General features: G+C 38.9%; 1 protein-coding gene across 1 annotated transcript; it reads left to right on the top strand.

Moving 5' to 3' along the window:
* Window positions 1-1,970: 1,970 nt before the first annotated feature.
* LOC146550476 (protein-glutamine gamma-glutamyltransferase 2-like) lies at window positions 1,971-14,457 on the top strand. Its single transcript, XM_085259670.1, has 15 exons — window positions 1,971-1,993; window positions 2,798-2,844; window positions 3,468-3,662; window positions 4,055-4,297; window positions 4,391-4,509; window positions 4,606-4,734; window positions 4,824-5,001; window positions 5,461-5,596; window positions 7,946-8,049; window positions 8,164-8,403; window positions 8,567-8,608; window positions 9,152-9,364; window positions 9,507-9,667; window positions 12,319-12,458; window positions 13,622-14,457. The coding sequence occupies exons 2-15, from the start codon at window positions 2,808-2,810 to the stop codon at window positions 13,773-13,775; spliced, it is 2,091 nt and encodes a 696-aa protein (XP_085115796.1). The 5' UTR covers window positions 1,971-1,993; window positions 2,798-2,807; the 3' UTR covers window positions 13,776-14,457.
* The last annotated feature ends 288 nt before the right edge of the window (window positions 14,458-14,745 follow it).

The raw sequence follows: 14,745 nt of genomic DNA, 5'->3' as shown, positions 1-14,745 counted from the left end.
TGTTTGTTTACTTCAGAAGGCTGATTGTAATTTAGTACTATCAAAAACATTTCCCCCACAAAGGTTAGCAGTGGAAGTCGCACAGGAGCCACATAAAGTCTGTGCTATACATTTCTGAGCTAAAAAAAACAAAAAAAACAATTAGAGGTGGGTGGATCGATCCAAATATCATAGTATCGATCCCAACACTAGCATTGGTATCGGACTGATACTTTGTCGGTACTGATATTGGTAATACTGGCCCTGTATTTAGCTGCTATTGGATCGATACCAAACTTTGTAGTGTGGCACAGCACTACTGTGGCCACCAGACTGCTGAACACTGACCACTAACACTTCATAGACACTTCACTGTCACTTATCGAAACTACAACACGTATGCACTCCATATTGTACATAAATCCCATTTTTGCACAATATTCATCTGCTGACTTCTGTATATATATGTATGTACACCCATACACGTATACTATATGTACTGTATGTGTAGATGTATGCATAATTAGTAATGTGCATACATTCTTATATTTGTACATATATTTATTCTTATATTTCTCATATTTCTTATTCTTATATTTTACTTTGTTTCTTGTGTTTCTTGTATTTTGCACACCGCTGTTGCTTGTGAAGCTTGCACACAAGAATTTCACTCACATGTGCTGCACCAGTGTATCAGCAATGATGTGACAATAAAAGTGATTTGATACATGTTAAATGACAAGATATATGTGTTCAAATAGCATCAATTAACACACAACTTCAGTAATTTTTTTCTATGTAATAATTCTTCATAATTAAACAATAAGAACAAGTAGTCTGATGTCCTGTAATCATTATGATGCTATAACTTGAAATACAATAACACCTTAAGTTTTTGTACAAAGTATCGGTATCAGATCAGTATCGTAGACGCCACCCTGAATTTTATCAGATCGGAAAGGAAATCAGTGGTATCACATGTCATTAGTTAAACAATGTGTATTTGTGACCTGGTAGTGTAACAGGCTACACCCTCAGCATTTTCCAAGTGGCATGTGAGGAATCTGGGTTAGACTGGCTGTAGATCAGTCCTGAAGTTAGTGATAATCATATGTATATATGCACAAACAGGCATTTCTCTCAACTCCCTGGCATTTTATACTGTAGTCAGAACATTCAAAATAGGCCTACTTCTTTTATGAGCAGTCACTGTTTAGACGGTGACTTTTTCCTCTCCTTTCTTGTAGTTTGAACTCTACAGCCAAAGCAGTCTTTAAATGACACAAGGCAAACTCTGCACTTGCTATAGTCTGAAGGCCTCGTATGACTTCACTTTAATTAAACAGTGAGGAGACAAGCCACAATGAAATTGCTCAAATGTCCAATTAGTTTTTGAGCTTTTGAAAATGACGACACTCTGCAAAAATGGCTGTAATTCCTGAAGGGTTCAGTCCTTTATATTGACTCTAAAGGACTTTAAAAATATATCTTTAGTTCTTTGTGATATAAAAATGATAAATCATAAATGTATTCATCGAATCCTGCAAGTCCATCACCACACATTTGACTGGCTGACTCACAGTGGTGCCGTGCTGCTGCTCAGCATTTGATCACTGACATTATTGTCGTTTCACTTATGGTAATGGGATTTTTTTCCTGGGTAGACTCTGTGAATCTAACATGCATGTGTGGGGTAGCGAGTTCTCCATGAAAAGGCATCGAGAACTTCACACAGAGATGCCCCAGCTGGCCTGCGGGTTCTTGCTTGCACGCTAACCACTGCACAGCTGTTTATCATATTGACGTAAATGCAATGTCGCCCCTATGCCACTAGAGGGAGCGCTACACTCTTGCAGTCCACTTGCAACATCATTCAGGGAAATGTGTGATGTGTTTGTGTTACAGAAACAGGTGGGGCATACGTTGAAAAAAAAGTAAGAGTCTGTGCAACCTTTCTGCTGATGAAAGTCAGTCCTCTGTTTGTGCTTTATTTTCCGGACCCACTAAGTGAAAGGTATGAAAATAGGTTTTAAAGTTTGGTTTAAAGCACACGAACTTCATTTCATACTGTTTCATAAACTCATGGATGAACTTTGAGTGTCACCAAAATACCACAGTCTTTTATCTCAGAAGCTAAAGATGTAGACTATTATATTAGAGTTGTTCTGTTTGATTGTGTTTTGTGAACTTTTAATAGAACATCAAATAACAATGACAATGCGCTCCAAGATGTTCTCGGTCTATATTTTAAAATACTGAATGTTTCATGGAGTACATAGAGTATCATTAATGACTCAGAGGCAAATGCAAATTTCATTAGGGTGATCATTCTGCAGAAGACCATGGCAGGTTTTAGATGTGTCAGCGAGCATCACATGAAACCTGTGTCATTTTCTAGAGAAAGTGAATCATAAACTTAATAATAAACCACACAGTTTCTCTGGAAGTTTGAAGTGACATCACTCGAATGCTTGGCTAGTGAATACTTGAAAAGTTGGAGGGTGTGTCTCCTGCTGGTATGAAGTCTGAAATGTTTTTTTGTGTTAAGGTTGTTGACTTTTCTGTAGGTTTTGCACTTTGAGTTAAGAATAAGGACACTGACACAATTTCCTGCTGTGCTTTTGCAATTTGTGATTTGTGTGCAATTTGTTTGTAATGTATGACGTACACTTTGTCAGACACCTGCATAATTAAAATCAGATAAGAAGAAAAAAAATGAATGGTGATTGGTTAATCACTGGAGAGGTGTGAGATGTTTAGCTTTGCGAAGGGCTACTTAAAGCATGCTTGTCATTCTTCCAAACACTTGCAATTCTAGCTGTCACACCATGGACAACATGCAGCAGACAATATACAGCATCAATGGTAAGTGCACTCTGCCACTCAGATGTAACTTTAATCTTTTTCTTGTCCATAGGAAGGCGCATGTGTGCGTTTGAGCTGCTTTGAGTTTTGCTTAAATGGATTGATTAAATTTCATATGATTTTGCATAAACAGTTTATTTTCCAGCTGAAAGTAATCCAATTAAGTTTTATTCCAGCAGACATTAAGTGCAAAGAGTAAAGAAAATAACACTAATATTCTACCAAGTAATCTGATACATGGACTTTATGTAATAAATATAAATATTACAGTTGTGAAGCGGAATAGGATAGTTTTTAACATGAATGAGAGAGGCAGCATCATTTGTTAAGTGATTTCGTTTGTTAGGTAGAAAGAAACAATTTTAAATCATTCATTGCAATATTTTTTCTTGTCCTGTTGTTTATTTTTTGCGTTTTCTAAAGTTCATTTTACCCAGCGGTAATCCAGGAAACCTGTAATTCCTTTAACACTGATTTGTAAATTAAAATTGATGGCTTTGCTGAAATTCATCTCCAAAGCTCCCGTCTTACCTTCTTATCCCCGTCTGTTCTCTAGTTCCTGACAGATCTTTGTCATGTGTACTGTCTTCAGATCAGTATGGGTTCTGCCATCTGTTTTACAGGTACCACTAATGGCCACTGCCGACTAAAGTCCATGAACTTTGAGATTCCCGAAAACAGCATTTCCCATGAAACTCAGGGGCTTAGTAGGAACCGACTTGTGGTTCGACGAGGGAAACCCTTCAAAGTGACGCTAAAGTCTGACAGTTGGCTGTGGAATCCCTGCGCTGAGAGCCTGGTGCTGGAGGTTTGTTTAGGTATCAAAGACTAAGACTGTTCATATTTAAAGCAATACTTCTGATTTATAAATACCACACTCATACTTTTTCAAGTGAAAAATTGCACTCAAAAGCATTCAGGAGCACCTTTGCACCAGGGCAGTGCTGATATTAGCAATTAGAAACTGTAGCAGCTGCCAGAAAGCAACAGGTCAAAAAGGGGAGAACCACACCCTTCTGAGGCATTGGGAAATGTACAGTTCCCAAAGGCAGTGGTGGTCCTAGCCTGTTTGGCGCCCCGGGCGAACACTCCCTCTGCAATTTTTAAAAAAACTAGTTTAGTTATTATATTTTTTTTATTACAAATTCAAATTATAAGGTGGAAATTATGCTGCTTTTATCTTTATTTATTTATTTACTTTACCATACAGGTGGCCTGTCAAAGAGGATCCCAGTTCTGTTCTATGAAGAACAGTCCCACCCCCAGCTCTATGACTGGAAAGCTACAATCTACCCAGGGAACATGCATCCCCAGTCAGTCATTATCCACATTTGCGCTCCTGTTCAGTCATCAGTGGCTCTGTATGAACTCCTGGCCCACATAGAGACCAGACGGAGCAGAAAAACTTATGTATTGGGAACATTTGTGCTACTGTGCAACCCTTGGCTGAAAGGTGAGTCCATGTAGCTGCTGCCACTTGCTGTTCTTGTCCACAGTCTGCTGTTATCCTTTTGTAGACATAATTCCAACTATCACCGCTTTTCAGGTGATCCAGTATACATGCCACTGGATGCCCATAAAGAAGAGTACATCAAAAGTGACTATGGGCTAGTGTATATGGGGAGCAGTTTAAATGTTAGCAAGCGTCCATGGTCATTTGGTCTGGTATGTGACCCAGAATCATAGAACAAGTCTGCATAGATCATATATAGTAGCATTATTAGCAGGTAACATGCTAAATTTCCATCCACATGTATGCAGTATGAGCCTGGAGTCCTGGAAGCATGTCTGAAGCTCCTGGAGTTCAGCCCGCAACACCTCACTGACAAAAACAAAGATTATACATTACGAGCAGACCCTGTCTACCTCAGCCGAGTGGTCTGCGCTATGGTGAGAGACAATATAGTATAATGCTAAGCAATTTTGTCCACAGTAAAAGGAAAAAAGTGAAGTCATTAATGTGATTCTTCCTGCTCTAGATAAACTGTAACGATGACCTGGGTATTCTGGAGGGGAAGTGGCAGGGCAGTTACAAAAATGGTGTGAAGCCTACAGACTGGAGTGGCAGCGCTGACATCCTTCTCCGCTGGGCCTCATCCAAATGCAGACCTGTGTGTTATGGCCCATGCTGGGTCTTTGCATCCGTCCTCTGTACAGGTAGGATGTGTGTTTAGGATGAGATCATTGGTGAAATCTGTGTTTGATTGAGTTATCTCCTGTGCAGAGCTGTTGTTCTATGTCTCATGGAGTTCTAGATTTGTTGACCTAAATCTGTCTTAATTGCTCTACAGTACAGAAGTGATACCAGTATTAGTCTCAAGAATTGTCCAAACAAGTCAGCACAGACCCAAAATCTAAATGTATACAGGCGAGTCCACACAGGATGGATTAAAGTTGCTCTTGTGATGCTTAAAATGCTGTAGATTGACAGAATTCCATCATATGCCCCTTGATTGTTAGATCAATTATTGGATCTATTTTCTTTCTTTGAAGGGACATACCATTTACACTGCATTCCCATGGTAACTTGCCATAGGCATTATGTCATCATTGCTATGTGATTATTGAAAATATGGTTTTTAAATGATATTAAAGCCTTTTTTTTTCTCTCTCCAGTAATGAGAGTTCTAGGGATTCCCTCCAGGGTGGTAACAGTTTTCAACGCAGCTCATGATGGAAATGGCAACATGATAATTGAAGAGTTTTACACGAGAACAGGGGAGAAGTTCGGCGTGTCAAAGGACAGCATTTGGTTGGTGTCACTTGCTCTTAACCATAAATATACAATTTCTTTTTGTAACTTCTTGCAATCTGCACTCGGTGACTTCTTTAATAGCTACAGGTGTTCACTTTCTGTTAACTCAAAGATCTAATCAGCTAGTCACATGACAGGACTTAAATGCACATAGGCATGTGTATAGACATGTTCAACAACCTGTCGAAGTTGAAACCAGGTATCACTCAAACTGTGAAGAAAGGTGATTTACTGTAAGTAGTTCTGAATGTGGTATGGTTGTTGAGGTAATAGGAGAATGCTTCAAGGTGGCAGCAAGGCAACAGTAACTCAATTAACCAAAGTTATAGAAGAACCGAAGAACCGAACAAGAAACTAAGGATACAATTCACACCGGAATAATACACATAAGAAATATTGGAAAAATGTTTTCTAGTCTCAATTTCTTCTACAAGAGTTGGATGGTAGGGTCAGGATTTGTCATAAAACATCATGGCTGGAAGGATCCATTCTGCCTCGTATCAATGGTTCAGGTTGCTGCTGGTGGTGTAATGGTGTGGTGGATCCTTTCTTGGAAACTTTGGGCACCTTAGTACAAACTGAGCATCATTTAAACACCACAGCCTGCCTGAGTATTGTTGCTGACCAAGTCATCCACTGAGCACAGTGTCCCTATATTCTGATGGCTGTTTCCAGGAGGATAACACACCATGTCACAAAACTCAGATCATCTCAAAATGGTTTTTTGACCATGACAATGAGTTCATTGTACTCAAACGGCCTCCACTATCACCAGATCTCAATCCAACAGATCACCTTTGGGATGTAGTGTAATGACAAATTTACATTATAGATGAAGCGACAAATCTACAGCAATTGAGCGATGCTGGAGTAAAATCTGTGAGGAAGCAGCTTGTTGAATGTGTAACACAAATAAATTAAGGCAGTGTGCAAAGCAAAACAGGGCCCAACCTGCTACTAGCACAGTGTATCTCATAAAGTGGCTTTCAAAATAATTGTGTAACTTGCTAAAAGGACTTTTTACTACTACAAATATTTTTCTGTTTTGTAAAATTAACCTGACTGTTCTGTATATTAATTGCATAATGCACATAATCTGTAGTTATCTCTACACTGTTAAAAAAACATCTTAAAAAAAACGGTAATATTCTGGCACCTGGGGCGCCAAAATACTACCGTAACATAACAGAAAATAACTTCCTCATAAAAATACGGTTATTTCCAGTAATGACAATACAGTTTGTTGCGCTAATTTCACATGGGATTCTGCCTTTACCAAGTGCTTTTAGACATTAAATTAGGGACATTTTAACGATTAGAGGATCATCAGGGGGTCCTTTTGTCCCTCTGTGGGGGGATACTCCCACTAGGTTTATATCTGGGACTCTCCACTATTTGACCTTAGAACTGAAGAAGCTTCTCGGATGAGAGGTGAAACGTCTTCAAGCAACTTAAAGAAGTCCAGACGCTTTTCTTTGCAAGCTCCTTTGACAACGTTAATTTACATTTGAAATGTGAAATCACAGTCTATTTACTTAACTTTAATGATATTCTAGAAGAACAGAAAAGAACTGTAAAATGCACAGTAAAATACTTTTATATTAGGATTTTCCTACAGTGCAGCCATACCCGCGACCTTGTGGTTGTTAGTTCACATTCATTGGCCGATGCTTAGCGTCATGTTATTATGTGTCCCATGGCATGTCACATTGTTTTCATGGCCACACCCTCACCACAGGTGCAGAGGCCTATTTCTGTTCAGGAATGTTGTGAATACTTTGAGATTTATATTAATTGCAATTCCTACCTCTACATTTATTTTTTAAAATATATAATTAGCACAGCGTGGCTGTGCAATGTTTTAGATGTTTTTTTTAGTTTTTATTCCTATTAATTATATTTTCACTTGTTACCTCTGAATTATTGAATCAGGCCTAGATGACATGAAATTTTCAGCAAAATTATAATTCAAATACTCCTTTAATTATTGATTATTCTCATTAATTTTCGATCATTTTATATATTTTTCCATAGTATTACATTTGAATTTAACAGATCATTCTCTCACATAACAGACAAATATTTGTGAAATGATGATGCATTTCTGAATGTATTTTTACAATCTAAATATGCATATGTACAAAAAAAAATCTATTTTAAAAACAAGTAAATTGTGTTTTACTATATTTACAGTGATGTTATGTTATTTTACCTTTGACATGTAAAATCACAGTCTACTTATGTAAACTTAAGGATATTCTAGAAAGACAGTACAAAACTGTAAAATATGCAGTAAGATACTTTGACATTACTATTTTTTGGAACAGTGTACTTGACCTCTTGCAGGAACTTCCATGTGTGGGTGGAGTGCTGGATGAGGAGACCAGATCTTGGTGCAGGGTGTGACGGTTGGCAGGTAGTGGACCCAACACCGCAGGAAAAGAGTGAAGGTACATGTAGGCCCCTGCTCCAAATAGCTGTCAAAATTATGCTCTTTATAGATTGCATTGATTTGCAATGAAAGATACTGACTGATATTTCTCTGTAAACACATTGATCCTCAGGGATATTTTGCTGTGGACCTTGTCCAGTTGCTGCCATCCAGCACCACTGGTTGGACGCCCGATACGACATCCCATTCGTCTGTGCCTCTGTTGATGCGGATGTCGTAAGGTTAATTGTGCACAATGGACTGGTGGTGGGAAAGACGGTGGACACTGAGTGTGTGGGAAAGCTCATCTACACCAAAAGCATCGGATCAGATAAACCAGAGAATCTGAAGCTGACATATAAACCTGACAAAAGTAAGAGAATGTGCTCAATCTATCTCTGAGGCTTGTCATAGCAAAATGTTTCTCTTATAACTTTTAAAAAGCTAAAGATCTTCAGCAATTGTTCCTTGAAAAACAGACACTTTCTGTATGAGAAAAGAAGTTCAAGTAGTTTTATTTCTGCTTTTTCTTTCAGGAGGAAACACCTCAGTCTGTGCAAGAACACTGCAACACCAAGGTCAGTGTCTGTACCCCAGAGCATCCCCAACAACCTTTAAGACTCCCCTTATTGCTATCAGGGGCTAAGCTAAATTGTTAACACATTCATGTGTTAACTCTGTCACCGGGCGCTTTGCTAGGTTTTAAAGGCTAGATGTTACAGTGCCTAACCTGGTGCATTCAGTCCTCAGTGCAGGTTCTTCCCAGGTGGGTGCTCCTTCCATGTGGAGCTATTGGGGACAGCTGTCTTCTTAACATACATGTCTGGCAATCTGGGAGTCAGTATTTTCCCATAGTGAGATTTGAAACGAATGCTATGAAGGAGAACCTATAATATAAAACCTATAATATATATATATATGCGCGTGTGTGTGTGTGTGTGTGTGTGTGTGTGTGTGTGTGTGTGTGTGTGTGTGTGTGTGTGTGTGTGTATGTATAATTTCTACACACCTTTAATCATTTAGGGTTTAATCTAGAACGAGCTAGATTGTTCAAGTGGTGAAAATCAAACCAGCTCTAGTCGCATATCTTTAACCTGAAACAATGTACATGTTATTACCAGGTACAATGTCACCCAATTTGAACGTGACCCTAAAAATAGTTGGGGTGCCAAAACTGGGTGAGCCCATCCACATATGTGTGACCATCACAAACCAGTGCAAGAACCCCAGGGTTCTGGTGGGACACATCAACGCTCAGGTGAAAGAGTACGACAGCAGCCCGTGTGAGGCCTTCTGGGACGCACAAACAGAGGTGCAGATACAGCCATTTTCAGGTGACTGAATACATTCATGATTCCAGTACATTTACTATTGTACTGCTTATATATAGATTAGTGTTTGATAAACAAAGTAACTAACCTTCCCTTTGATTTGCTTCGTTTCTTTCCTTTCCCATGACGTTTTCCTCATCCCCAGTGACAACACTCAATCACACCATCTCTCATTTTAAATATCAGTCATTCCTGGCTGGTGATGATATTGTGAACTTGGCAGTGGTGCTAAAGGACATGAGGACCAAAGAAACATTTCTGGCTGCTGAAGAGCTCAGCATAAGCCCTCCACAAATAACCATACAGGTACAACAACATCCCCCCTCCTGTCTCTGCAACTCACAAAGTATTATATATGAATTACATAGCACTGTCTTCCTTTCTCTTCCTTCCTCATCTTCCTCACTTTTATCTTTTTCATGGCTGTCAGCTGAATATGACAGGATCAGGTTATTATTGTAATGAAGAACAAAGTCAAAATCACATCAAAAGAGCATGCACAACAACAGTCTCTCTAACATAGTTTGGTGACCTAAATCAAATTACCTTTCACATTATGATGTCAGTCAACTGATAATATGTCGGCCTTGCAGGAAAAGATTCAGCAAAGAAATAAATTTCTTTTGCTGTTCCCTGACCAACTATATTCATTCACTTTACACCATATATTAAATTCCAAAGCCTATTTAGTGTAATTAATGAGCTTTATTAGGCTCACCAAAACTGGAAAATAAAGACTCACTTTCTGGTCAAGCATTCAGATGGTAGGGTCAAAATTTAGTGTAAAAAATCTGAAAGCATGGATCCATCCTGCCTTGTCTCAATGGTTCAAGCTGATGTTGGTGTAATGGTGCAGGGGATATTTTCTTGAAAAAATCTGCTAGCCTTAGTATCAACTGAGCATTTTATTTTAGTTTAAACACCACAGCCTACAGTGTTGCTGACCACGACTATCCTTTTGTGTGAGCACAGTCTACACCGTGTCACAAAGCTCAAACAATGTCAAACTGGTTTCTTGAACATAATGATGAGTTCACTGTACTCAAACAGCCTCCACGGTCACCAGATCTCAATCCAACAGATCAAGTTTAGGGTGTGTTGATATAAAAAAAAAATCACATTATGGATGTGTAGCCGACAAATCTACTGCAGCTGTGTGATGCTATCATGTCAACATGGACCAAAACGTCTGAGGAATGTTTCCAGTACCTTGGAAACTAACTAATGAAGTAGTTGACGACTGTCAAGATGACATGCTTTCAGTATTCAGTAGACTTTAGATGTTTCTCAATAATCTTTTTCTTTCATTTTCCTATTTGCACATTATTTTCATTTTTATCAGCATGTTACGGTATTCAAATTTGGAGTGATACAAGTGTTAGAGTAAAGGTCATGAAGCGTTACGATCACAGGCTCACTAAAAACCATATTCTTTACTCTCAGTCAGTAAGCTCTCACAGTCTTATCACCGGTCCTCCTGGGCTTAACAAAAAACAACAGCAATAAAAACTAAAATTTACAAGAAGAAGACGGGCATTGTGCAATGTACATATGAATATATAGAATTATACACTGCTTAAAAAATTAAAGGAACACTTTGAAAACACATCAGATCTCAGTGCTGGATATCTATTGTGACACGGACTGGCCGTGTGTTTGGAAAAGGTGCCACATCATTTCATGGAAAGTGAAAAAAAATGATACGGTAGGGTAGTCATTTTGATGAAATTTCATAGCATGGCAGATGGTGTCCTGGGGGGGATCTCCTCCCACATATGGACATGGGCTTTACTGAGCTCCTGGACACTCTGAGGTGCAACTTGTTACACCCTTTTATGTCTGTCACATGTGCTCAGGGTGAACTTGCTCCTATGTGTATTCTATGGCAAATGCCAATCAGGCTCCATGATGCCAGGCAATGAACACAGGGCCCTTTAGAGGTAGAGGATGTCGGGCCCTCAGGCCACTCTCATCAAGTTTGTTTCTGATTATTTGGTCAGACATTCACAGCAGTGTCCTGCTAGAGGTCATTTTTACAGTCTTGGCAGTGCTCATCCTGTGCCACCTTCCATAAAGAAGCAGACACCGGTCTGGCTGATGGGTTAAGGGCGTTGTACGGCTCTGTCCAGCTCTCCTAGAGTACCTGTCTGTCTCCTGGAATCTCCACCATGATATTGAGCTGGTAGACAAAGCAAGCCGTGTGGCAATGGCATGTATTGATGTGCCATCCTGGAGAAGTTGCACCAGCTGTGCAACCTCTGTGAGTTCCAGGTAGCACCTCATGCTACCATTAGTAACGGCGACTCTGGCCAAATGCAAAACTAGTAAAAAAAACCAAACAAAACAGAATCAGTGAGGATGGAAAGAATGTCAGTGGCCTCCACTTGTAAAACAGTTCCTGATTGTCTCACTGTTGTCCCTATTTTACAGCTTTTGTTCATTTCATTAGGACCAAAGCAGCTGAAACGGATTAACCACCCTCTCTGCTACTTAACTGACCAAAAAAATATTGGAGACTTGATGTTTTACTCTGAACAAAAAGTATTAATTCCTTGATTTTTTTTCACACAGAGTATAAGTCACTTTGCTAAAGAGCAGATTAGAGCCCAAAATGCTAATGCTATTAGCATTTTTAGCAGTGTCTAGTGAATCATTTACAGAAGCCAAAAGAAAGGTGGATCCATGTAACTCACTTATAAAACACTGCAAGATAATGTTTGGTGCCAGAGAAAATATTGGTGAAAAATGCTGTGTGAAGAAGAACACCACTAGCATTCAAAACTTTATAAAACACAAGCTTCCACCTCGAACTCATATGAAAGCTTCCCACGCTTCTTTAAAAATATCCATATTTATTTTCCTTTTTTTATTGGGTTAAAAAAACAGTATCTGCCACAATCAGTTTTACAGATAATTTTTTTCCCCTGTGTGCTCTTGTAATTGTGGCTGCTCTGTAGATTGAAGGAGGCAACTCTATCCAGCTGAAGAAGCAGCGCACAGTCCTTGTGTCCTTCACCAACTGCCTCAGCACAGCTCTGTATGAAGCTGTGTTGACTGTGCAGGGAGCCGGCTTGCTGGAGGGCAAACAAGTGGCCAAGTAAGTGTGTCAAAAAACACAAAACTATCTTCCCTTCAAATCTGAACTGGGCAGATGTCTGAGGAATGTGGCCTGAGAATGCGGTCAGGTATGTTACTGCAACAGTAAAAACAAGTTGCTGTCATATCTGTCATATGTTAGAGCACCATTGCCCACAGGCAATTAATTTACTGTTCCATTTATTTGATGATGACCTGTTTACATTATCTCACTTTTATAAACGCAAGATTTCTTCATCGAGAAATTAGGTTGCTGAAGGTTCATGGTTGTTGTTTAAGATTACAAGTACTGTAAATCTGTGGCTGATGGTAAGGTGGAATGTCTTGAGGAATGTCGAGAGGTCGTAAAGTCTTGAAAAGTCTACAGTTGTGCCACACCTCCTTTAAAAATAGTGTTGTTTCAGTCATCCCAACTAAACACCTAGCCGTCTAATGACTAGTCTGTATTTTCAGGTTTGGCAGTGAGTGTATTTAGCTTCAGCTAGCTTTTTTTTACAGTGCCAAATGTAGTTTTTAAAAAACCTAAAAACAACATCCCTCTTCATAAAACCCATTCAACCACCCTTTTCCTGCATCACACAAAATATACAGGACCCTGCTGTTGTTTTTTCTGTTTATTTTTTCCATTATTATTTTTACACACTGAATTTCACTTGGTTAATTCTTCTTCAGTTTCTTTTTTATGGGCTTCAAGGATGTGTAAGGTATTGTAAATCTGTATCCATTGGCTTTTTATTTGCACAGACACCCCCGGGAGGAATGAATTAGCTAACAAGGGAAGAGATTATGCAGAAATAATGTATCTTGTTAAGATGTTATACATCAGCATTACTGAGACTGGTTTGGCATTAGCTTTTTGGCTTGATATATAGTGGAGAAGAAGAGTAAGGTCTGTGAGCCAGAAAAAAAATCTCTACCTGGCAAAGGTTTCCTTGAGAAATTGGTAGCATTACTCAAAATTCATCATCCACAGCACATGGAGATATTGGGATCATTTTGTACTGTGGGATAGAAAATCCCTCACCAATTTCTCCTTTATTCAGTTTGTACTATTACTACCTGCTTTCGCCTGTGCAAAACATTAGATCTCCGAGCTCTGGAGCTGTACTGTCTTTGTGGGAGGTGAGATGTGAAAAGAATACATTTGTCTGCTCTGTCTCTCAGGATAATTCTCCTGCAGCCAGGCGAGAAGATAGAGAAGAAGGTGTCCATCACGGCTACTTCACCTGGCACCAAGCTGCTGATGGCCACTTTGTCACACAGCAACAACCCCAACATCATTGCCAGGTGGTACCACAAAGTGTCTGTCACAGCATAATGACCACGACTTCATCAGCGTAAAACAAATTAAAAAGTAACATTAAAGTAACACTTTAACCTTTTGTCTATTGAAGAATACAAATGATCTTACATGAAAGAAAAAGTGTGATTTATTGTTATTATTATTCCGTCATGAACACAACTTAGATGAAGATGTCAAGTTTACAGAGTGTGTTGGTTTACTTTGCAGTCACTACTTTAAATATATTCTACTTATTGTCCAAGATATTGTTTCTTTATTTCATTTATTTTTTTCCATCACACCTTCCAATGTTTATATGGCGTGCACACATATGAACACTGCAAGGTCAAAGTTCTGTTTTATGTTACATTAATACATCTTTGTTTGAGTTACCTGGGGGTTGAAGTACTGCTGACAGACTAATTGGACGAAATCACCTTCTTTATTGCCTGGGGGATGTTTCAAATTTGTTCAATTGTTTTCTATTAGTTGGTTATATAGTAGCCATTTTTGAGTTTAGTTTATTGAGTTGACATCTTTTCTTTGTCTGCCTGTTTAGGTTTTTGGGTTGTCAATTAATTTTTATGTTTTGGGTCAATAAAACCCCTTTTTTGAATTAAACACCTTTATGCCTTACTGCTTGGTCCCTGACACAGCAGCTCATGAATGTAGCATATTTCTTATACAACTGTATGTGGTTATTATACTGTACCTCCTTCTTCTATGACTAAATAAAGACATAGACCAGCTTTCCCCCCCAACTGCAACCTATTCTTATTGAAATACCTTCCATAAATATATATAGATTATCGGTGCATGATATCTGCTTCAGGGAGACGATGAAATTTAAGGTTAAATTCCAAAAAACTGACGCTGGCACCGACTGCTCTTTCATGAAATAAGGCAAAGCTGCTGTCAGGGGAATCAAAGCGTGTGGTCAAATTGTTATCTTAATCTTGTTTTATCTGGTTGATTGAAGCCAACGCAGCATTTTCAGCGTCCACTA

This window comes from Mchenga conophoros, linkage group LG20 (assembly GCF_057382185.1).
Source record: "Mchenga conophoros isolate Kocher_MC1m ecotype Shallow Benthic linkage group LG20, M_conophoros_male_GT1.1, whole genome shotgun sequence".
In the NCBI taxonomy this organism is placed as follows: Eukaryota; Metazoa; Chordata; class Actinopteri; order Cichliformes; family Cichlidae; genus Mchenga; species Mchenga conophoros.
Note: the sequence above shows the minus strand (reverse complement) of the source record. Positions and strands in the feature narration are given on the sequence as shown.